Source organism: Pinus tabuliformis, chromosome 6, assembly GCF_031772625.1.
Source record: "Pinus tabuliformis cultivar Carrire ecotype Pingquan chromosome 6, CPIR1, whole genome shotgun sequence".
NCBI classification, from domain to species: domain Eukaryota; kingdom Viridiplantae; phylum Streptophyta; class Pinopsida; order Pinales; family Pinaceae; genus Pinus; species Pinus tabuliformis.
This window is the reverse complement of record NC_142292.1, coordinates 1,654,693,480-1,654,718,734: the sequence shown is the minus strand read 5'-3', so window position 1 is coordinate 1,654,718,734 and position 25,255 is coordinate 1,654,693,480. Positions and strand designations below refer to the sequence as shown.

The window sequence follows — 25,255 nt, the reverse complement described above, 5'->3', positions numbered from 1 at the left end:
ATCAGGGTTGGAAGTTGGACTCATGTTCAAAAGCTAGACTATGAGCAGCTTCCGTTCAAGTGCCGGAAATGCCATGTCTATGGCCATTTTGCTAGAGGCTGTCCAAAGAATAGTGAAGTGGAGAAAGGCAAGGAGGAAGGATGGACTCAGGTCAAAAGGACCAAAACTGCCCACAAAGCCCCTAGGACTGGTAATATAAAAGGCAAAGGCCCCCAGGCAGGCTCTGGGATACAAACACCTTTCATGGAAGAACAAGGAAACAAATTTACACAGTTAAGCTCAACAATAGAAGACACCCAAGAAATAGAGATGCAGAAAGAAGGATCGCCCCACAAAGAGCCCCCCTCGGGACCAAAGCAATTCGAAAGTAATGCAGACAGATCGAAAGAGATACCCACAGAAGAGGCTGAGGAAGTGCAAGGTTCAGAGGACTCAGAAGAAGAAGGTGAAATAGGGGATTCGCAAACCTCGGCTAGAAGATCATTGAGAGGCCGAAAATCTGCCTGTGAAAAAAGAGAGCAGGAGACTTATAAAGGCAAACTCCAAGGAAGCCAACTAACCCTCGAGAAACTCTTGGAAAAAACACCGAAGATGACCAAAAATCAATCTAAGAGCTCTAAAGGAGCTCTCCATTCAAAAAGCAAGTGATGAAGATTGTCTCCTGGAATTGTAGGGGTATGGGGAGCAGAATAAAAGAAGAAGCCATCAAAAGCCTAATAAGATCTGAATCTCCTGATATACTCCTCATCCAGGAGACTAAAATGGAGGACAAGGCAACACCAGACCTCAGCTTAGAGGTCAGCTCGTGGTGCCTCAGGAGGTCTGGGCACCCTTTGGAACACAAACAAATTCTCAAGGATCAAAGAGGTCGCCAACACCCATTGGCTATTCTCTAAGCTGCAACACGTTGATTCAGAAGAGACCCTCTATCTCTTCAACGTGTATGTTCCAGTCAGCGTAGGAGAGAAAAAGATCTGCTGGGATTCCATTAGAAGTTTGGCAGATTCTGAAGATTTAGCGAACATCATCATTGCAGGGGACCTAAATCTCACCTTATCTTTGGCTGAAAAGCATGGAGGAAGCATTGTAAGGGATCCGGCATGAGAATGGGTTGAGGATCTGCTTCAGGATTGGGACATGATCGACATTAAACCTTCGTCGGGAAAGTACACTTGGTCCAATAAAAGACTCGGTCCGGGACATATTGCTGCAAGGTTAGACAGATTTCTTGTTCAAAGTGCTTTTCTTATTCTTGGTTTAGAGTCTAGAATGCATATTCTCCCGTGTAGTGTCTCCTATCACAGACCCATAAAACTTGATCTTCTGGCCCATATGGATCAAGGTCCTATCCCTTTTAAATTCAGTCCCCTTTGGGTCAAGGAACAGTCCTTTATGCAACTAGTAAAAGATAGTTGGAAGCAACCAGTCAACGGCTCTGCCTTCTTTGTTTGGGAGGAAAAACTCAGGAGAGTGAAAGCTGCAATGAAAACTTGGGTAAAATCCCTTCCTAACCCAGCAGTGGAAAGGAAAAAGATCCAAGAATGTCTCGAGATTCATCATCTGAAATCGGAAAATGAAGAGATCACAAAAGAAATTCTAGACAAGGAGGCTGAACTTCAGCAAAAGCTACTCAAGGCAAGCTTGGCCAAGGAAGAGTACTAGAGGATTAAATCCCATAGGCTTTGGCTTAAGGCAGGAGATAGGAACTCATCCTTCTTTCACAAGCAAGCCCAAGCTCGAAAAAGTTTCAATTCCATCTCAGAAATCAAGGAAGAGAACATCAAACACAGAGATATACAAAGCATAAAAAACGCTGCTTTCCTTCACTTCAAAAATTTGTACAGCGAAGAAGAGGGACTGGGGCATATTTCAACTTTAGTGAATGAGGTGCCCTCTCTGATTTCTGCCAGAAAGAATCAGTTTTTGGAAGCAGAAGTCACTAATAATGAAATAAAAACCGCCCTCTTTGCAATGGAGCCAGATAAGGCCCCGGGCCCAGATGGCTTTACTGCCAGATTCTTGCAGAATTGTTGGCAGATTGTGGAAAAAGATTTATGCAGAATGGTCCAGAAATCACAAGCTTGTCAGAAAATTGGGGGAAGCACCAATTCGGCTTTCCTGGCCCTTATTCCTAAGGAAAAAGGCGCCAATTCCTTCACCAGATTTCGTCCTATCTCCCTTTGCAATATAGGCTACAAGCTGATAACAAAAGTGATTGCAAACAGACTGAAAACCATTCTTCCAGACATTATTCCTGAGAATCAGGGAGGTTTTATTCAGGGAAGACAGATTGTGGACAATTTTATCCTGGTCCAAGAGGCGATCCATTCAAGCTTGACCCGGAAAGAGAAAGGAATGGTTATCAAGTTAGATCTTGAAAGCGCCTTTGACAGGGTGAGACATAGATTTCTGTTGGATGTCCTGCACAAATTTGGTTTTGGCCTCAAATTTATCAATTGGATCAAGGCTTGTATTAGTGAGCCTTGGATTGCCCCTTTGGTGAATGGGAGGGCTACTGATTTCTTCAAAGCCTCTAGAGGGCTGAGGCAAGGGTGTCCTCTCTCCCCCTTGCTCTTTGTCCTCCAAGCTTCTGTTCTCAGCTTCCTTTTGAATAAAAAGCAGTCAGATTAAGAAATAATGGGATTGAACATCGCAAGAGGTGTCAAAAACATAAACCATGCACTATTCGCGGATGACTCTCTCTTGCTGGGTGTAGCCTCCTTGCCCTCGGCTAAAAGATTTAAAGATGTGGTGGATGTCTATTGTGAAGACTCAAGAAGCAGCCTCAATAAAGGCAAATGTCATATCTACTGTTGGAACTCTACTACCAGATCGCTCCAAGCCATCTCCAGCTGTTTCGGTTTCGCAGCCTCCTCTTCATGGTCATCCTTCAAGTATTTGGGGCTCCCTATTTTCCAAAAAAGTGCTCTCAGCAGAGACTAGCTGCCTCTGTTGGAAAAATTTAAGTCCAAAATCCACTCCTGGGGCTTCAATTGGCTCAATCTAGCTGGCAAGACAGTGCTTATAAAAGCTGTCTTGAACAGCCTTCCCATTTATCAGTCTGCAGTTATGATGGCTCCTATTGGCATCATGAGGAAAATGGAGGATTACATAAGGAATTTCTTTTGGAAAGGCAACAAAGCAAATGAGAAGAAAATCCCTCTATTAAGCTGGGATATAATCTCCTTGCCCAGAATGGAAGGTGGTTTGAACTTCAAGAATATTAGTAAGCAAAATATCGCATTGGGTGCAAAACTGTTATGGAGGATAATTGCCCCAAATCCGGGTTGGGCTCAGCTAGCGTTGTGGAAAAAATATTTCCGTGGGCAGAGAACACGTTGTCTAGACAATCCCATTACAACCTCCGGAACGATGATCCACAAACTGTGCGTAAAAGCTTTCTCCTTAATTAATCTCCATGTGCACTGGATCCCTGGAAATGGCAAGCGCATTAAAATCTGGGATGACCGTATTATGGGTTATGATCCCTTAGCTGATGATCGCTCCCTAGTTGTGTTGAAAGATTGGATGGACAAAGCTGGTTTTAAAACTTTGTGGGACATATCTCATTGGGAGAATGGTGATTAGCAGAGTTTGGAAAAGTTAGAGGTGCATGAGAACCTTTCCAAAGATTACGCAATCTTTCTATCCCTCTTAAAAGGAAAAGCCCCTTTGAAGAACAGAAAATCAGACACTCGGGGATGGGGTCCGATCCCTGGGCGTTACACAGTTTCGCAGGGTTATAGGCAGATCACTTTGCATCCTCATGTACCTCCTGACCCGAAGCCCTGGTAGGGGATCTGGTCTCAGACATCGATCCCTAAAATCGACTCATTCTGCTGGCTTCTATGCCATCAGAGAATTTTGACCGACGATAGGCTTTGGAAAAGAGGCTATATGGGGCCCTCCCGTTGCTCGCTATGTGGGGAAGACGAAGAAAATGCCTCCCATCTGATGCTCTACTGTAATTTTGCTGCAGAAATTTGGAAAGAGGCCTTAGGCCCATGGAGCATCGTCTTCGCCCCCCCTAATCGCTGCTCAGACCTGTTCTCAATCTGGAAGCTAACGTACCCTGGTGGCACTCCTCAGAATGCTCACATCAAAGAAGCCTGGCTCGCCCTTCCCAAATTAATCTGCTGGCAAATATGGCTGGAAAGAAATCAAAGGATATTCAGAGACAAGAAGAGCGATCCCAAGATAGTCTGGGTAAAAATTAAAAGCCAGCTAAAAGACTGTTTGGGAGATCATCTTGACGGGCAGATCTTAGTGAACAAGACGTTGAATGGGGCGCTACTCTTGATCTCCACTTCATTGATATAGCCAGGCATCCCTCTCCTCTAAAACATTGGCAAATTCGCCTTAAGGCTGCATAATTCTTTGAGTTTTGCACCAAGAAGGCAAGAAATGCTCTCTTTTTTGACGGGGCAGCAAAAGGCAATCCTGGTATTTCCGGAGCAGGTGGAGTAGTCAAAAGTGCAGAGGGCATAACTGAATTTAGATACGCCTGGGGAGTGGGCTTCAATACCAGCATTCAAGCTGAAGCTCTGGCTCTTCTCCAGGGGTTCAAGCAGCTCATTTTTCTGGGTATCAAAGATGCAGTATTTGGTGATTCCCGGTCTATTATAAAGGCCATTGTGGACAATTCTTCACCTTCAGATTTAAGGTTATCAAGATTGACGAGCAGAATTAGATCCCTGTTAAAATCCTTTCAGAGTTTGGAATTCCTTCATGTAAAGAGAGATAACAACAAAGAAGCTGACACTGAAGCCAATAAAGTGGTTCTCCTCCCCCTCGGAGTCCTTCTAAGAGACGGACACGAAGGCTGGGATCCCATCCCATAACTGTCTGATTAAAATGTTTTACTGTCTTTTATTGGAGAAGTTTGTTTGTATCTGCAAATTAGGGAAGATAGAGAAGATTTCTCGTATTATAGTTTGCAAAATTCGCAGGCTTATTAGTGGGGAAGCCATTTGGTTCCTGGCCGAGGAGAAATCTGAGCACTGTCTATCTCTTTGTAACCTGAATTGAGGCATTTCTGCCAAGAGTCAATATATCATACTAACCGTTTCTGTCAAAAAAAATATTCGAAATAGATATATTGAAAAATATAACAAAGTTAGATATATTGAAAAATACAACAAAGTTAGTAAAATCTTATCCGAGATGAGTAAAAAAGTGATGTAAGAAAAAAATAGAGGAATAAGAGTTTAATGAATAAAGAAATTAACCCTTCTACTAAAAGGAAAAGGATGATACTCAATAAAATAAATGAGACCATAATTTTTATCAAAGGATTACATCATCAACTTTATCTTTCATAAAATCTTATTATAATTTTTAATTAACCTATAAAACTTACTTTATTATTTAATACACATAAATATTAAATAATTTTTTATTTCTATAATTTAGTATTTATTATTAAATTCATAATATAATAATGGAAATACTTTTAATTAATATGATATGGAAATTTTCATTTTTTATGATTTTTTTTAAAGCATATAATTGAATAAGATAATTGAAAATGATGTTAGTAACTACCATTCATAAAATGAAAAGTTTCGTTAGGAGAAGAAAATATTTATAATGCTAAATTTAATTTCAACATTGTTTATTACAATTAAATTAAATTGTATTAAAATATTAGTGTAACCATATAAATTAAATGGCCTAGTTTTTATGATTTTGTTTTAAAAAACAAACAACTGAACAAGAAAATTGAAACTGATGTTAGTGAGGAAAAATCATAAAATAAAAATTTGTGTCATGAGAAGTAGAGACTTATAATGTGAAATCTTACTTCCACACAATTTATTGCAATTAAGTTGTGTTAAAATACTAGGGCAACCATATCAATTAAATGGTTGGTAAACATTAATAGGCATCAATCCATGATAATCATCAAAACACAGGCTTCATGATGCTAAAAAGGAAAAAAAAAAGAAAAAAAAATTCATAATAATTAACTAAATTATAACTTTATTTAAACTATATTATTATTATGAATTAAAAACAATTAATATATAAATTAAGCATATAATTTAAAACAAACTTAGTCTAACTTATGAACAAAATAACATTTTTCACCAAAATTAGCCCATAAAATTTTGAGTAAAATTGTGATACATGTTTTTGAATGCATAAATGGATTTAACACTGAACATATTAAACAACTTAAATAAGAGTTCTCTCACATATTTTGGTTAAAATTATCCACAAAAATTGCTCTGGAAAAAGTCATTTCGTCTATTTACATGTAACAAGATTCTTAGTCATAGAGATTCATCCTCACTTTATTATGGAGATTGCTTTGTTAAGAAATCATGGGCCAATAATATAAATTATCAATATCACAAGCCCAAAAAATCATAATTTATTTAGTACAATATTAATTCATATCACATTTTTTAAATAATTAATTTAATTTAAAAAATGATATAAATATTTTAAAAATAAATCTTAGTTTTTAATTTTATGTACTATTAAAAATATTAAAAATATTTAAAAAATAAATAAATCCTTATTATCCATTTAATAATAATAGAGAATAATTAAATTATAATTCTAAAAACACTATTCTAAATTAAATAATAAAACCAATTTTTGGAAAAACACTGTAAATCCCATTAACATTAACATCACCAACCAAAAAAAAGAAAAGTTGTTTTTTTAAAATGATTGATGGGCCTGTCACCCAACTATTCTCTAAATTTAGAATCTTGAGGTACCCAAGCGGTGGCATTTTCATCTCACGTTAAATCTAAAATTTATATGGAAAAAAATAATGTTGGTCATATAATTATGAATTTATATGAAAGGATAATGTTTGTTGAATAATTATGAAAGAAGAATGCCCGAATTATATACCATGTTCCTGCGCAACCACATTAAAGTAAACTGTGTTATTCGTGACTTTGGAACTACACGGAGCGACTGAATTGCTATTTACATGTTTGATAATAATAATATATTTAATTTATTGGTCCTTAGCCAAAGTAGAAGTAGGATAACAGTAACAAATAAGATTATGGTGTTTGTTTTTATTAATATTAATTTATTTTTTTATTTACGTAATTTAATATTTAATTTTGAAAATAAATAAAAATATTTTTAAATATTTAATTGGTTAATAAATTTAATTTTACTTGAATTTTTTAATTATTAATTGATGATTAGTACCAAAGGTCACTGTATTAAGGTGGGGCCCCATCTTTCTATACGATGCAGGAGGGGCTAAAGATAGTTGTGTAAGTTTGTTGGTTGGTAGGAAACAATTGTTACATTAACATGTAGCTTTTAACATAACAAAAAAACACAGCATATCACTTTTATTTAGTTATTTTTATTAATTGATTCTCAAGAGTTTTTGAGAAGGTTGAATTTGAAAGATGTTTGATGTAGGTGTTGTTGTAATCGTAAAAATTTTCTTATTATATGAATTAATGTATATTGCAATATTCATGATTGAAGCAATTCTCAATATGGTGAATATCCCTCTTGATGCATGAACAATGGCCCGCTAGTTCCACCATTGCGACCCCAAATTGGTGTTCGTCGATTACCCATATTTTCCTCTAATTGTGGAAGTCATTAAGAGAACCAAACATAAACCATGCCTAGTGGTGATTGGAGAGCTTGTTAGTAATGGTGTAGAATATAACATGCTAAAAATTGTCATACTAGGGATTGTTCCAACGTTGGGCAAATTTTGCATCAAACATGAGATTGTACAAAATACAAAATGAGACACGCCAATTTTGACATAGGACAAAGATAGTAATTTTTATTGCTCAAGAATTTGTGGGATTCCACACACAAGGTTTACATAGCAACACATAATATATAAATTTCTTGGTATAGATTCACTAAAATCTAGATAGTCAAGGGTTTCATAATTATCCCATAGCCCAAGAAAATGAATTACCATACATTTAAGCAGTTATGGTTGTCAACACCCAATAATCTCCACCTGGAAAACAATTTCCAAATACCTTTCCCATGCCCATTCATCACCTTTTTTGTAGGCCAAGGGAAGTATATGTATGCACAACTTTCTTGAGTATGAACCTTCTCAAGATCTACTCTTCCTCCATCAAAGGTGATGTAATGATCACTTGTACCTCTAAGATATCGAAGCAAACATTTCACTGCTACCTAATGATCTATACCTATATTTTCCATGTATCTACTAACAACACCAATTGCATGTGAAGTATTTCATCACATATATTAAAAATACTACAATATTAGCATATGATACACAAGACATTTAACCCTTTTCTTCTTTACTACTAAGACATAACCTTGAATAAAGCTCAAAATGGGAAGAAAAAGGGATATTTACAAGTTTCACATTCAACATAATGTTGTTATGATAACCAAAGCTTACCATTTCATGTCTTTGTGTATTTCAATACCCAAAATTTGATTTGTTGTTCCTAGACCCTTAATAACAAAACCCCTAACCAACTACGCCTTTAGCCTATTGATCTCAACCATGTTCTTGCTTGCAACAAGCATATTATGGTATGTATATTTCCATAGTCAGTAACATAATGTTGTTGACAACTTCTGATAACTTGTGTATTTTGTTTGAAGAGCCCGACATTTCGAGTGAACATTTCACCTATCTTCAGGGACAAGAAGCTTAAATAATGATGGGAAGAGTGCTTGGCCAAGATATATAGAGAATGGGGGAAAATAGTCATTAGAGAAAGTGAGATTAAAGGAAACGTTACATCAATGATAAATTTGACTATAACTATAGAAAGAGAAATGAAATAATTTATTAAAAACTTAATTTTAATTTATTTAATAAGTTAACAATCTTGAAATTCCTTTGACCCATAAATTTTCAGGCGATAAATCTAAAAAGGTAAATTGCCAGGCTTTTGAATCTTCAATATGCCCTGTTGAAGAAAAATATGGTCAATTTGAAAGTCATATTGAAATGCATGTCTTTGACCATTATGCTGATGAAAATGATATTGAACTATTATTCTTACAAGTCAATTTGATTTAGTTACAACTGGTGCTCATCCTCCTAAGCCTTTTCATCCTTTCTCACCTCTATCACACCATTCATTGTACCCATATATGTTTGATAGTTTTGTTATATTAGCATTCCTCTAAATCCTTTAGATATTTATCCAGTTGATCATGGTTTCAATTAGGTATAGGATGGTGTGGCCCTACAATTAGAGGATGAAAAGTTTCAATCTATCCTTCATGGTCTATTCAACTGTAAATCTTTCATAAGCCAGGAGGAAGATGTTCCAACTCTTTTATCTATTCAAGGGAGTCTTCCGATCAATGTATTTAAATTTTCTGTCCATCAAGAGTTTGATATGCCTAACCTTAAATCTGATCAAACTAGTGGCACAAACAATGTTTTCATTGATACATTTGACAATAGTGGTGCATATCTAACTTTTGATTTTTCTAAGCCACCCAGATTTGATGATCCACCATCAAAAAGTTCAAAGACTATCAAGAAGTCAAAGCACTTTAGCCCCTACTGATGGTTATGTCAGGTTCTCACAATCCTATTGAGATCTCTAAGAAAAGTTGGATCCATATTTTCATGCATGATTATTTCCTTAACATCAACCCATCGGTTATGAGTTCATTCTTAAAGGACTTTCAATGTTTCCAAGTTAATATTCTTGATCCTCAAGATGGAATTTCTGATCAGATAAAGGCTCTTGTTTGGTTAGTCCCCTTTCATGTGAATCCCTTGTATTAGACCAAGGGTTGGAGATCAAATCTTTCGTGAATCCTCATAAATTGAAATCCTTTCATTTTGATTATCAAGAAAAAATTCATTTTGGGTTGGAGGATTTATCTCTGTTAAACTCTTCGGAGATCGATCATATTTGTATCTCTTTTGTGCATATCATGAAGTTAATAATATTTCTGGCACACTCTCTCTTCTTGAGTGATATCAAATGCTTGAATCATTTACCAGACCAAAACCCTTATATTGACACAAATACTGGGTTTGATTTAGCACATGTCTCCAATCTTGTGTCAACTCAATATCTTAATTGGTTTCCTGGGTTTACGATGTTAGAAATTATTTTTAATGCCCTAAGATTTCATATATATGGTTTTGCATGTAATTGGATACAAAGCAAACCAATAGAGACTCAAAACCTTATATGTTAATTGATCAGTCAGATCATAATACTGGAGATTCTCTTTGTTATTTGAATGTGTTAACTGGATTTTTATTTTTCTTACGAGTCTCAAGGTTTTCAAATTGGTTGTTTTCAATATTATGATCCAATCGTTGAATGGTTAGAGCAATCATACTTAGCAAGCTCCTATGGTAATAATAAGTTTCAATCTTTCGTAATGTTTGCAAAAACTGAAAACGCATATGAATGTACATTTGCAAGAAGCCTTCAAGGTTTGTATGATCAAATTTTCAATCAACAAGGTAAAGTTCGAGACTAGATCAAACTAGTTGGTATGGCACATTCATTTTTAATAAGAAAGACCTTCATTTCATTGTGTAAGTTTTTCAAGTTGTTATTTTTTCTTTTGCACAATGCTTTGTCTTGCTTTTATTTGTTCATATCTTTGTGTTTGCAAGTCAAGAACGGTTATAGTGCTTACATAGGAAATTTCATTACACTTAGCCCTAAGCTTCTAGTCTGTTAGGATAGGTGTAGGTCTAGTTGCATTTAGTTTCCCTTGCATTGCATCCACCCTCTATCTTGCTCTCCATTTAATCTTTCCTTTCTTTTCTTACTTTTGTCTTGCATGGTGTTTTAGATTTAGTTTTTCATTGCTTTAATTATTTGGTCTTGTTTCTTCATTTTGTTTTGTTTTGTCTTTTGTTTTGTGTTTGTTAATAAGAATTTACATGAAATATGTTCCTTTTGGCTCAAAAGATAATGTGGAAAAACTTGAAAAGGGAACTGTGATGATGGACAATGCTTGCCTAATTTGTCATCATCTTCTTTTTCTTGGTTATATATCATTAAAGTCAGTGATTTATGAATGGAAAATACAATTCATTCTAGACAGAAAGCCTTTGGCTAAACTACAAAGCCTGTATCTTTATTAGAATCTTCATTCTGATTTATACTTGTATTGAATGGTGTTTCAACCTATCAACTCAACCGAGTAGAGAAGGGAAAGGAGAGAAACTGAAAACAAACATTTTTACTTAAGTTATCTTTAAAATCCCTTAAGCAAGGAACAACCTCTCTTGCAAAGAAAATAATTCGTGATCCCTCTTCTTCCCATGTTACAAATTTTCAATAAATTCTTCAAGCATATCTTTAAGAAAATTAAATAAAATGGTGAAGAAGAGAAAGGCTTCCTTCATAGAGAGGTGACGCAAGAAACTTCGTCAGGGTATTGAATACGCCTGCTAGCAATGAAGTGACACTTGTGCTTCCTTGAGGTGACTCTGTCAGGGTACTGAACAAGCTCGCTTGTAGCAGAACAACATTGAATGTGCTTAATTCTGATTATCAAAAGACCAGTACACTCATTATCCTTCTCCCCAATCAAAACAATTGAGGTATGACTAGTCTTATGTTGATGTGTTCCAAGTGGAGCAAAGAAAAAAGAGACTACATCTTAAACCAAGATAAGTGGTAAATTCAAGGAAATCTACATGGCGAATAAATACTTCCTAAAAATACTAAGACCTTACACTTAAAGGTAAAACCTAAACAAAGAATCTAGAGTTCTACTAGTGTGTCACCAAGTGTTGACGTTGTGATCAACACCCTCCAAAATTTTTCCTACACTTGAATTTTGGAGCCCACTGAGGATCTTACGACCTATTGTCACATTGTCACTTCATTGTTGATTGATTTTGTGCTAAGTGTGTAAGTCTTCTTCTAGATTTCTAACTATCAAAGTCACTTTCTCACACATGATATGTCCTCGATGAATGCATAAGTGCACTTCCTTTTATGCAAGCTTGAAAAGGAATAGCACAATCCATCAAGATAGTGCATGCGCAATGTTCAACATATGTTGATAGTCATTGTGCACTCTCCATTAACATTCCCCCTCACTTTGGTTGCAATTGTACTTCTATTTCAGTGAGTTTTCCCAACTATTGCTTTTGCACACTTTTATTTTTACAAATGTTGCTTTCACTTTTGTGGCTATCATTTTTTCTTGATTTCACTTTAACAAGTTTCATCTTCATGTTATCTTCACTCTGGGATGTGTTGCCTTCACTTTCTTTAGCTTTTGCAAGTGTAACTTTTACAACTCCTATATGTGTCACACCCTTCCACATTATTAGAGGTAGATCTAGTGCATTCTTCTACATTAGATGGTCCTACATATCATTATAATATATGTTAGACACATTCCTAGAAATTAGCACACTTTGTGGTCGCAGTCGACATTTTTGTCGCAACTTGTATCCTAAGTGTCACAATGTGGCATTTCAACTGTCACACTTAGAAATAAGTGTCGTTATGTTGTCATTTCAAGGTGTGATTGTTGTTCATGAGTCCTATTTATTCCCCTAGCTTGTATTGAGTCATGTGTGTGATCCATTTTTGAGTCTTATTCAGATGCTTTCCCCTCTCTTACTCTACTAATGCCACACTTTGCCATTTTGGAGCTCTTTTTGGTCCTATTGCCCAATGGAAGTTGTGAATACATGAAATCTCTCCCAGGTGATGACTTATCCTATTCATTAGCCTCATTGGTGAGATATCTCCCTCCTAGACTTGTTCATTGATTCTTTCCTAAGGATATCTCATATGGCTACACATTTAGAACCTTCAAAGGATAGTCACATAACCCTCCTCACTTGTATTGACTCACTGCGCTGATTTTTGAGAAATTCTACCTTGTATAGCACATGAAGCATTTCTAGTAGCCCTCTACAAAACAAAACTGCACCATACAAGGTCTCCTCCCTCTCATAGTGCATTAAGTTTCTCCCTAGGCAAAGTGACTTTCCTTCCACTATTTTCCTTAGCCAACTATGCAATATCCCATTCTAGTGAGCCCTCCTGGGTGCATAGTGCATCTTTAGTGAACAATCAACCATTGTTGAAGAGAACTCTACCCAGCAGAAGGATATCTCTTTCAAAGCTCACTTCTGGAAACCAAGGACCCTCTGAGCACACTTTAAGAAAACAAGGACTCTCTGAGTGCAATTTCGGGAAAAAAGGATCCTCTAAATGCACTTCTATAAAAAAGGACCCTATGTCCCTTTCAGAGCAAACAATGTACTCTCAAGCAAGATTCAGGCATCCTTGTCCACTATCACTGTGCCCTATGCCCTCACTGGACCTCTCTGGTGCATTGCACACTCTTAAGCAATAGTGTGCCCCTCATTGTCTCTTGTCACTATGCCCTACGCCCAAGAAGTCTCTCTCTCTCTCTCTCCATGAGCACATGGCAAACTTTTAGTCCATAGTTAGGGCCTCCCTTATTCAATGTGAAGCTTAACTACACTTTCATTGTTTCCTCCTCCCTTAAGCCTAGTGCATGGCTCAGTTTTAGTCAGCAAGCTCGTCACATTATTCCTTGAACTTTCCCACTGCGTTGGACCTTGAAGAACTGATACTCATAGCATATGGCACAGTCTTAGTGAACAGTGGTGGCCTCCTCAACTAGTGTTAAGTTCAATTGTGCCCTCCTCATTAATGCTTTCCTTTTGAAGTCCTTTCACAGTCCTTCACAAGCAGCTTCTTCTATGAGAAAAGTAAAGATAGGATAGATGATTTCAAGAGTAATTTGACCTTGTCATGAGTGATCTTCATTGGTAGGTGTAGCTCCTCAACAAGGCAGGGTAATGCTCAAGGAATATAGTAAGGAGAAGGAACGAGGAAGCACTTACAGAGAAGAAGCACAAAGAAGAACCATCATGAAGGCATGAAGCAAATCTTGGACCATTGCATGATAACTCAGTGGGTCCCAATGTTGATTCAGGACATTGTGGAGGGTGAAGATGAAGAATAAAGCAGATCTTTCATGAAGATTGAAGACAAAGCATCAAGAAGAACAACTTGGCATTGCCACCTCATCATAAAACCCCATGTCATCATTGTCAAGTTGTGACTTGCACCAGTGCCATCAAAATGTCATATGTGTCTTACCACATCATTTGTGGATGTAATGATGTAATTATCAAAAGGAAGATGAAAAATTTTTATGTGTGGAATTCCAAGAGTCACATGTGGAATATGAAAAGTCACATGTGGACAAACGAGTCAAGTAGAAGTTCAAATGTCGCATTGGAAGTCTAAGAGTCATGAAGGTAGTTCAAAAGTCATGGGGATATGAAAGGTTATTCCTCTGCTATAAAAGCAACCTCGTAACTCAAGAAAAGGGCTTTTGGAGGCTTAGGCTTTGGGGAGCTAGCCTTGGCTTATCTAACTTAACATAGGAGAGAAAATCATTCCTTGGAGAATCAAAAGTGACTTAATGTTCCACTACTGGAGCTAGTGTTTCACCATTGTAACTGAGCTAGAGTGCTTCTTCTTTGTAGGAAGCATTCTAGTTGGGTAGAGATCACTGACATTAATAATAAAAAGACCTGCATAGCAATATGTTATTCCCCCCCATCAATTCTAACTTCTGTAAGAAGAAGAATCTAGATAAAAATAATCCCTACAATGGTTTAGAGAATGATATTTCTAGCCTAAGGAATGAAGGTAATATCCTTTTAATATGTGACTTTAATGCTTGAACTTCAAGCAACCAAGCTATTATTCTAAGCAATCATTCCAACCCTAATCCTCTTTGGTTAGACGAATACCCTACTCTGGCTAGTAGGTACAAAAGGAGCTTTGAAGACCTCGGGGAGAATTTGTTTGGGTCAGAGCTAGTCAAGTTCTATAGTGCTTAGGATCTCATAATTTGCAACAGTCTAAAGAAGTGGCCCAATTCTAGCCAGATGACCTACATCCATGGGCTTGGTAGCAGCGTGGTAGACTATGTTATTTCCAATCTCCCTTTATACAACGAAATAATAAATTTTGACATCTTAAACGACCACGAGCCTGACTCTGATCATAGGCCTTTACTTATAACTCTCAATTTTTTCATGCATAGAGATCCCATAGAAAATAATCCTTATAGCCAAAAGAACCTAATATTTGATAGAAATAAAAACGATCTCTTTCTAAATGAATTAAAAACTAATTTGCTTCCTTTATCTAGTATAGACAACATAGAAGACCTCTATCATAATTTTACTACAACCCTCTCATATTCTATTAACAAGTTCTCAATTGAAGTTTCAAATAATAAAAGAAATAGCAAAACCAACCCATGGTATGACAAAGATTGTAAAAGTGCGAGGAGAGCAATTAAGGAAGTTGTTGATGAATCTCTTAAAATGGGCAAGATAAAAATATACAAAGCCCTAACTAAAAGGAAAAAGAGGCAATACATTCGTAAAAGACAAGAGAATCTCTTACACCTCTCTAAGGTAGCTCCTAAGAAATTTTGGAGGCAGATTCTGACTAGGAAAACTAAAGATAATAATAAAATTGCTTTACACGATTGGAATTCCTATCTTAAAAAGCTTTATGAATCTCCAAATGTCATGGATAACTTTGAAACCTTACTCACAACAAAAGAAGTTTTCTCATTAGAAGACATTGATTTTGGGGTTAAATGCCTGGAAAATGGGAAAGCTAAGGACATCGAAGGTTACCAGGCAAAAATCTTAAAAATTGGAGGTCCTGTCCTCATCCCCCACATCCACAAGCTTTTCAATCAAGCAGTCAAGCAAGGGTTCCCTAAACCATGGACTGAGAGCCTCATTATCCCTATTTTTAAAAGTGGGGATACAAATAACCCCTCTAATTATCGGACCATTATGATCAGCCCTCTCTTAGCCAAGCTATATGGTATTATTTTGGAAAAGAAGTTGAGCATATGGCTTGAAAGTGAAGGTAAGCGGGCTAAAGGCCAAGCGGGTTTTAGAAGGCATCACTCAACAACATACCACCTCGTTACGCTTAGGATCATTGTGGAGGAATGTCGTAATGATAAATCCAATCTCTTTTGTTGCTTTGTGGACTTTAGAAAGGCTTTCAATACGGTTCCTAGAAACAACCTTTGGAATAGATTAGAAGAGCTAAAGGTTCCTTTCGAGTTGAGAGCTGCCACTATAAGATTATACGAGAATGTAATTGCCAAGATAAAAAGCAATGAGGGGTGGTCGAAAGATATTAAATGTAATATTGGAGTTAAACAAGGTTGCCCCCTCTCCCCTACCCTATTTGGCATTTACATCGACAACCCTGAAGGTTATTTAGAGGAAGCAAGTTGTGTTGGCACGATATTAGCTGGGATAATCATCATCCTTCTTCTCTATGCTGACGATATTGTTCTTCTCACAAGGTGCCCATCTGATCTTGATAAGCAACTTAGGCTTCTTAAGGATTTCTGCTCTACCATGGGTATGACTGTTAACACTGACAAAACAAAAGTTATGATTATCAAATCCCAGAAGGACACTTACGCTAATTTTATGTATGACAATAATAACTTGGAGGAAGTGTATTCTTACAAGTATATAGGAATTGATATTCATCACAAGCTCAACTGGAACTATAGCATTGAGAAAAGGAGTAATGGGGGGTGGAAAGCCTATTTTTTTCTTGAAAATAATTGTAAAATGACAAACCTCGTAATGTGGGTTGCAGCATCTCTAGAGAATCCTGAAGAAAGATTGAGCAAATCCAGAAGCATTTTATAACGTATAACTTGAAAATTCAAAGCAATACACCTTATCCTATTCTCCTTATAGAAGTAGGTCTTTCCCCTATCGAGAGCCTAGCTATGACTAGGCTTCTGTTGTACAAGCACAAACTCAATAACATAGGAGATCATAGACTTCCTAAGCTAGCTTTAAATTCTAGCCAAAACCACCTAAGGCTCAAGTGGGGGTGGTATAAAGACACGAGGGCCTGGTTAAACCTTTGGGAGATCAACGAGAATGATGCATTGCAAAACATTAATAACATTAAAAATATTGTTACTTCTAAGTTCAAAGAAAAAATGTGGTGTGAGAAAGATTTAGCAGCTAAAAGAAAATTAAGTTATTATAAGAAGGTCATCAACCCCACCCTAGAAGATCAAAAGTATCTCTCTATTTTAACTAGCTCAAAGAAGAAAATTAATATAGCGAAGATTAGAACGAACTCTCATGAGCTCCATAGTGAAACAGGTCGTTGGGCAGTTCCTAAAACACCATGGATGGAAAGGATCTGCCATCTCTGTGAGAATAGGAACATCGAGGATGAAAACCACTTCCTCTTATAGTGCCCCGCGTACAACCACATTAGATCTTAGTTTCATAATCTTTGTCGCAACACTGACCTTCCTAGCCTTTTACGATGTCAAAATTATAGTGAGCTCGGGAGGCTTCTCTCCAAGCTTTTTGAGCATAGGAATAAAATCTTAAATCAAACTAAATAATGTATCTTTAGGTCCGATAGACCAAAGTTTGGTCTCAGTGGACGTTAACCATCATCATCATCATCATCATTATATATATATATATATATATATATGTATAAACCTTCTCTTTTACATATATATGAAATTGATTTTGAAATATTTTTTTTACTATAGATGTTCAAATAATTTATTAAATTTTGTATTGAAGTATATTTTAAGAAGCATAAGAATTATATATCTTACATATAGTCAAAAGTGAAAATATAAGATATTTTTTGCTTTTATTTACAATTAGAAGTTAATATAAAACTGCGTTACTGGGATGTTGGATACTGCCAACATACAGGGGGTCTCCCCAATGTGAAGTAGCAATTAGACCTCACACCGTTTGGAGTAGGAGCCTCATTTGGAGTATCGACCCGACTACCATAACTTAAGTTTTTCATTGGTTTCAATGGATGACATAAGAGACTATGCACATAACCTTTGAACGAACAAGTAGATTGATATTACGAAACACCAATTGCAATGTGTAAAAGGAGGCCTTCACGAGAGGGGAGATAGGGGTGAGTCTCTAGAAGAAAGTAATAGTACTAACCTAAGAGAGACACACCAGCAAGAAAAAATTCGTTAGTTATCTAGCAAAATAGTTCATATATACACAACGACCATTAAAGCAAATACAACATATATAGCAAATACAACATATATTCAACATGATAAGTACAATATATAAACCTTCTCTTTTAGATATATATGAAATTTATTTTGAAATTATTTTTTTACTATAGATATTCAAATAATCTATTAAATTTTGTATTGAAGTATATTTTAAGAAGCATAAGAATTATATATCTTACATATAGTCAAAAGTGAAAATATAAGATTTTTTTTGCTTTTATTTACAATTGGAAGTTAATATAAAACTATGTTACTGGGATGTTGGATACTGCCAACATACAGGAGGTCTCCCCATTGTGAAGTCGCAATTAGACCTCACACTGTTTGGAGTAGGAGCCTCATTTGGAGTATCGACCCGACTACCATAACTTAAGTTTTGCATTGGTTTCAATGGATGACATAAGAGATTATGCACATAACCTTTGAACGAACAAGTAAATTGATATTACAAAACACCAATTGCAATGTGTAAAAGGAGGCCTTCACGAGAGGGGAGATAGGGGTGAGTCTCTAGAAGAAAGTAATAGTACTAACCTAAGAGAGACACACAAGAGCAAGAAAAAATTTGTTAGTTATCTAGCGAAATAGTTCATAAAGACACAACGACCATTAAAGCAAACACAACATATATTCAACATGATAAGTACAATATGTAAGACATTTTGGATTTCTGGCGGGTTTAGGCCCTAACCACTCTCGAGCACAACGGTATATTCACAACAGAATATTCAGAAAACCACCGTGCAGTTCGATCGCGAGATCTCAGTGCCATAAAAGGTTAGAGTTGTCAATATGTAAGACATTTTGGATTTCTGGCGGGTTTAGGCCCTAACCACTCTCGAGCACAATGGCATATTCACAACAGAATATTCAGAAAACCACCGTGCAGTTCGATCACGAGATCTCATGTTCATTAACGACCGTTGGAGGAAAACAAGTTCCATGTTGTCGGCTCTTAAGTGGTTTGAAGAGAACCTTGTGACTCATGAGTCTTAAATAATTTACTTTCAAATTTATAGGAATTACGCATAATGTAATTATAGTTGTTAAATTTCAAAATTTTGAAGACTAGAAAATTCTTAATAATATTGAATTTATTCAAAAACATAACATAATTTTAAAAAAATATAACCTTGTCGAACTTTCATGATTTTAGATACCCTAATTTTTTTTTTAATTGTACTGACTCAATTTCCAATATCAGGAAAAACTATTCACACTCCAAAAATTGAAGTTTTTGAAAAACTTTGTAACTTTGAAGCAAGTAAAGCCATGAATTGGCCCATCATATTCAACCAGCCGGTCCACTAGTTGCATAGATGGACGTTGTGCCGCACTTGGATATGGTGCAGGTAGTTGCAGATCGTATTTTGTTTTTATTTATTAATTTCCTTCCTTCTACGGAAATGGGGTCCTCCATGCGTTGCATTATTAGCTGCCGGAGAAAATGGATTGTGCAGATGATCATGAACCTTATATACTTTGATTTTCCCAAATTAAAAAATAAAATAAAAATTTAAACAATAAATTCTTTAATCTCCTTCCTCTCCGCATATGTGCATGTAGATTTTTTTTTTTTACTTTTTGTGTCAGTGTACGTTAGAATCGCTGAAGGAGATAAGGGAATATGAGCTGTCCACAAATAGGGGTCATGATTGTGTGTTCTTAAGAAGTATTATCTAAACTGTGATATTTAATATTTAATATTTAATATTTAAATCCTACGACAATGTGTACTTCAAATTAAATTTCAGAAGGCTTAAAACTAAAAAGCGATATTTTAGAATGCTTAAAACTAAAAAGTGATATTATTTCATTGAAAGAAAAAATAATGTTGTTATGTTTTGTTTTAATTTTAATTTTAATTTTTAATTTATAAAAAATATATAAGATCAAATTTATCTATTTATAATAAATAAGATGAAAATTAAAAAAACCAAAAAGTGTTTAATTTTATTTTAAAAACACATATATCTATATATATTGTAGATATGCTTAAATTAAATAACAAATTAATTAAATTGTATTTAACAATAATTTTGTTTTAAAGTATAGAAGACCTATATTTAGAATATATCATTAATGGTAAAACATTTAAGTGGATTACCGGAAAATCTAAATCTAAGAGTATTGAAAATGGGCCATGTTATTTGATAGATTTGTTTATAATAGAAGATTTATTAAGAAATTATTTATATATATATATATATATATATATATTAATCTTCATTTTATTCTATAAAATATGTTTAGTGTTGATGTTATTTTATATGACATTCTATTCATTAAATAAATGAATTAGCTAGTAATTTTGAATGAGTTGAAACTATTGTAGATGATAAAGTTGGATTATTGGAAATTATTTTATTTTATTTTAGTTTTATAAAAAAAAAAATTGGTTAAAAACAAATATTGTTTTTTTGTTTTGTCTTGTTGTTTTTAATCTAAATATATTTTTTAAAAAGTTTATATATTGTTTTACTTTAGAAAATCAAGTAAAATAGGTATATATGCCATGCATCATCAACATATCTATCACTAGGTAGGTGGTCTCAATCTACCTAGCATAACTATCACTAGGTAGGTGGTCTCAATCTACCTAGCAGAAAACCATATATTTTTTACCACCCACCTATAGAATAATCAATCCAAAATTCGAGTGTCAGTGCTACAAGCATAACTAGGCTATCTATGAGAGCATTTTTAAAGAAAAAACTAGAAATAAACATGAAAACTCAAGCATTTAAAGAAGCGGCTGGGATTGTGGCATTAACATAAGAATCTATTTTACACTGGAAATGAAGCTCGGTGTGTGTAATCGTCTCTTAAATCCCGTCTAGACGATAATTCTGATTGCATTGATACATTTTTACATCTTCCAATCTAGCAAAGATGTTGTATCTCTCAACTTGTTTATCCATCAAAATTTTGCCTAACATAGTCTTCCTCTTCCAATATAAGGTTAATGCTCCAAAATAATGTTTCTTTCATCCTCGAGTTAGGAATCCAAGTGGCTACATATTTCAAGATCTTAGAATCCGAGAAGGCCTATCTTTCTTGAACAATTTGAGACTCTAAATTATGAATTTCATTATGGGTATTAGGGAGGATTACTCCATGATAGCTCTTTGCAGCCTCCACGTAGCCTCTTGGGACTGGTATTGAGATTTATTACATCCTTGGGGGTTACGACCCCCTCCACCACACTTATTGTACATTCTTTTGTGTTCCATCTTCCACCAATAAGCCCGATGGGACATAGCTACCAAACCTAGTATATTTTGGAACACTTACACTAAATTTGCCCACTAACGGGAAAGACAAGTTGTAGGGAGAATAAAAACACGATAAGAGGAAATTGCACCTACCCACAAAGATCCCTCAAGCAAGGCCGATTACTCACAACAACTGAGGGTGGATTTCAAAGATAAATCCCCACAAACATTGACCTCTATAAATCAATGGACCCCAAATATTAAAAAAAAGTGAAAACCGAGATAGTTCCAAGCTCAGTTCAACAAACAACTACTATAAGTGACACTGCAAGGTGCAAAGACAGAAGTAATTAACTAAAACATGACCTCATAAATGAGACCCCATATACTATTCAAACCATTACAAAAATTACACTGTAACTTCTAGTAGATAAATTATATTCGAAATATGCACCATATAAAATTCAAAGAGTAATCTTGAAGATTAAAATAAACCCATTAAATATTGAAGGGTACCCTTTTGATGCAGTTTAGGGGAGGCACCCTACTCCACTAAGGGAAATTTGCATCCAGGATTATAAGCATGACCATACCAAGAGAACCTTCACAGTTGCCTCTTTCTACGCTTTCTTCTATCATCTCCAGTGACTTCCCCCAGTTAGTATGCAATTCCAACCATAGACCAAGGACTCTAGTGCCTCTTACAATGAATACCATCAAAGCTTTTTTTCTGAACCAGGTCCCAAAACCGTTCTGTTGAAACCTCTTCAATATACCTCCCTAAAATCTCTCGTGGGGAAAATAAATAACCCATTGACATTTCCAGTGACTGAGCTAAACCTCACCATCTCCCAGTTTCTCTGCGCTAACACCAAACATATTTATGGAAGGGAATTTAATCAACATGATTTTGCATGAAACGGGCAACCACAACACCCCTGATATTAATTATCCTCATATTTCCACGGTTATGGGCATGACCCCTTATTCTCCTTCGTGTCTCTGGATTCACCACATCGTGGGAGTTGTTCTTCATTTACAACCTCACGATCTAGGTCATTTCTATCTCCTTCTAAGATAAATTGTGTTGAAAAAATGTAGTGTAAAAGGCTCAATTTGACTTTAGCCTTAGTGAAATTGAGTAAATGGAATTTCCAAATCAGCAAGAAAACTTGGAGGCAGTTAACTAGTTTTACATGGATTTTGTCACTCAGTTAGCTTCGTAAACTTGAGTTAGAGGGCTTGGAGTTCAATTATGCATGTGTGATTGCTAAATTTTAGTAATCCAGTTAATTTATTTGCAGTTGTATTCAGTTAAATGACCTCCAACTATTTTTGGAGTCAGTTGAAGTTCAATTGTGGAGTACAAAAATAGTCTAACTTAGATATTTGTTAGTTATCTAATCAATCAACCCAAAATAGCTAATGCATGCATGAAATTTGAATTCCTCAGCTGAAGTGGAGATGACAAGGTAGTGTAACGAGAGTTATATAGTAGTTCTAAGTGTATAGGTGTTGCATGGAGTTATTGATAAATCCTTGGGAATTGTACAAGAAATTAGGAGGAAATTCCTATCTTTTAGGGGTTAATTTCCTCAGGAAAAGCGCAAGGAAATAAGAGGCTTGGTGGGAAAATAATTGGCTAAGTGTTGGCCAGAGTTTCTCATTGAGTAGAGAGAACAATTATTCTTTTGTAGGTTGAGCTCAGAGTTGGAGTTAGCAATTGTAATAGTTTCTCTATTCAACTGATTAATGAAAAAGGCTTGAGGGGTTTTTCCTAGTTGGGTTCCCCTAGAAATCATTGTGTGTTTGTGGTCTTTCTTATTGCATGTCTATGCATGTTGTTTTAAATTGTGATTTACATTTCGCAAATCAGTAGAGTAGAATTGTGTCTCTTGTTTTCAGGTTGAAATCTTGAGTACTTGATTTCTATCAAATTTCTACATGGTATCAAAGCCATGAAATCATATTAGAACCAGTATTTCAAATCTGTCTCTCAAGAATTTTGAAGTAGCAGCTTCAGCGCAATAATTTCTCTTTAGGGTTAGGAGAATGTCTTTCAATGGACTGAGATTGGAGTATTCCCTGGAGGTTAGCTCAAATTTTGTAGCATAGAAAGATTAAATGGAAGTAGTGCTTGATGACAATGGCGTGTTAGAATATGTGAAAATTGATATTGCAAAACCTCCATAGTTGGATGCACATAAGTCAACCCATTGGAATATGGATGTTGCGCAGGCGAGAAGAATTATTCTCGAAGGTGTGAGAGACAATGTGGTCTCAAATCTCCATAGCAAAGAGACACCGCTTGCCATGTGGAATAAATTATTTGAGCTATTTGAAAAATAACAGTGACCATATAAAATTGGCCCTCAAAGACAACTTTGAAACATCGGGATGTAGAAAAATGAAACTATTCCGTAGTATCTCTCCAAGTTTACACAAGTTCTAGATGAGATTGGAGGGGTTGGGGTGAATGTTGCATAAGATGCCCTGGTGAGCCTAGCTCTTCTAGGCCTTCCAAAATATTGGCTTAATTAACAAGACTCTGTGAATGGAAGGGAAAAATTACCGAATTGGGAAATGTTGTGGTTTGATTTGGTTCAAGAAGAGTTCAAGAGAAATAACAGAGATGGAACTTCATCCAAAGCAGAGGATAAAGAGAATTTTTCCTTGGTTGGAAAGGGGAAGAAGGGTAAAGGAAATACGACCCGAAGAAAACTTGAACCCGACCAAAATAATGGCAAGAAGAAAGACTTGAGCAAGATAAAATGCCTCCACTCCCACGAATACGAGCACTATTCAACAAAATATTTGCACTATAAGTGTACCAAGAAGCTTTTAGGAGAAACAACAGGTGAAACACTAGCTTCACAATTTGAAATAGACTTCACCCTAATATCATGCATGGCTAACTCTATTATGGGGAGTGTGTGGTACCTTGATTTTGGTGCCTTGTTCGATATGACAGGGTGCAAGGAGTTTTTCAACAATCTGGAGGAGAAGTATCTCCATATGCATATCGAAATGGGGGATGATGGGAGGTACAATGCTATAGGAATTGGTAATGTCACCTTTGAGAGGGATAAATTCTCTCCTCGCTGCCTCAAAGATGTTATAGTTGTACTTGGGATGAAGAAGAACGTGATATTTGTAGCAGTATTGGAGGATTGTGCCTTTGATGTTATTTTTCGTAAATGGGAAGCCTTTCTGAGACACATAAATATCCGGAAAGTGAAGAGAATTGAGGTTCGAGTGATGGAACTATACAAACTTGAGGTGGGATATTACACTTCATTGAGCAGTAAGAATGAAAAAGTGCAGAGTCGAGATGTTGGAGAACTCTGACATAGAAGATTCGGTCATTTACACCATGGTTCCTTAAAAATCATGCATGAAACTACCATCAGTCTCCCCCAAGGCTCCCTTAACCAATAGGATGTTTGGAAGGGTTTCACATTGCATAAATATGTCAAATCCACTTTCCATGGCCAAGAAAGAAGAGCAACTGCAATCTTGAAGCGGTTCCACTCTTATGTTTGTGGACACTTTTCTATAGCCTCCACAACAGAACACAAGTATTATATTATTTTTATTGATGATTTCCCTGGAAAATGTTGGATCTTCTTCATGTAGAAGAAGGATGATTTTTTCACAAAATTTGTTGAATTCAAGGTTGGTTTAGAAGGATACCGAGAAGAAGGTGAAGGCTCTCGTTAATTATCATGCAAGTCATTCCGCCAGAGTTCATTTTAGGATCGTCGTGGTTGATGAGGGACAACGATCCTGGTGAAAGGAACGCGCCCTTTACCTCGTGCTTAAATAACTCATTGGGCCCCTTGATCACTTTAAGTCGTGGTTAGGTATGAACCTCCAGTTTGTAATTCATGTTGTATCGTGAACTAAGTGTTGAGAGAGGTCAGTCCTTGTGACTTCCCTCGAGA

The 25,255-nt window shown here is 35.9% G+C and overlaps 3 protein-coding genes across 3 annotated transcripts; all 3 read left to right on the top strand.

Annotated features, from left to right (window-relative positions):
- The first annotated feature begins 1,971 nt into the window (after window positions 1-1,971).
- Window positions 1,972-3,588, top strand: LOC149265308 (uncharacterized). Its single transcript, XM_089402892.1, has 3 exons — window positions 1,972-2,394; window positions 2,771-2,894; window positions 3,008-3,588. The coding sequence occupies exons 1-3, from the start codon at window positions 1,972-1,974 to the stop codon at window positions 3,586-3,588; spliced, it is 1,128 nt and encodes a 375-aa protein (XP_089259018.1).
- A 309-nt stretch (window positions 3,589-3,897) lies between these two features.
- LOC149265307 (uncharacterized) lies at window positions 3,898-4,841 on the top strand. The gene is made up of 2 exons (XM_089402883.1): window positions 3,898-4,206; window positions 4,398-4,841. Exons 1-2 carry the CDS (start codon window positions 3,898-3,900, stop codon window positions 4,839-4,841), a joined length of 753 nt encoding a protein of 250 aa, XP_089259009.1.
- A 19,392-nt stretch (window positions 4,842-24,233) lies between these two features.
- Window positions 24,234-24,659, top strand: LOC149265306 (uncharacterized). The gene has a single exon (XM_089402873.1). The coding sequence runs from the start codon at window positions 24,234-24,236 to the stop codon at window positions 24,657-24,659; it is 426 nt and encodes a 141-aa protein (XP_089258999.1).
- Window positions 24,660-25,255: the final 596 nt, after the last annotated feature.

Bases quoted from the DNA above. Each gene is read 5' to 3' on its own strand.
- LOC149265307 (XM_089402883.1), top strand. From the start codon at position 3,898: ATGGGGCCCTCCCGTTGCTCGCTATGTGGGGAAGACGAAGAAAATGCC. The intron at 4,207-4,397 runs GTAAAAATTAAA...TGCACCAAGAAG, and splicing joins GCGATCCCAAGATAGTCTGG to GCAAGAAATGCTCTCTTTTT.
- LOC149265306 (XM_089402873.1), top strand. From the start codon at position 24,234: ATGGGGAGTGTGTGGTACCTTGATTTTGGTGCCTTGTTCGATATGACA.
- LOC149265308 (XM_089402892.1), top strand. From the start codon at position 1,972: ATGGAGCCAGATAAGGCCCCGGGCCCAGATGGCTTTACTGCCAGATTC. The intron at 2,395-2,770 runs GTGAGACATAGA...TCTATTGTGAAG, and splicing joins TTGAAAGCGCCTTTGACAGG to ACTCAAGAAGCAGCCTCAAT. The intron at 2,895-3,007 runs GTATTTGGGGCT...GGCTCAATCTAG, and splicing joins TCTTCATGGTCATCCTTCAA to CTGGCAAGACAGTGCTTATA.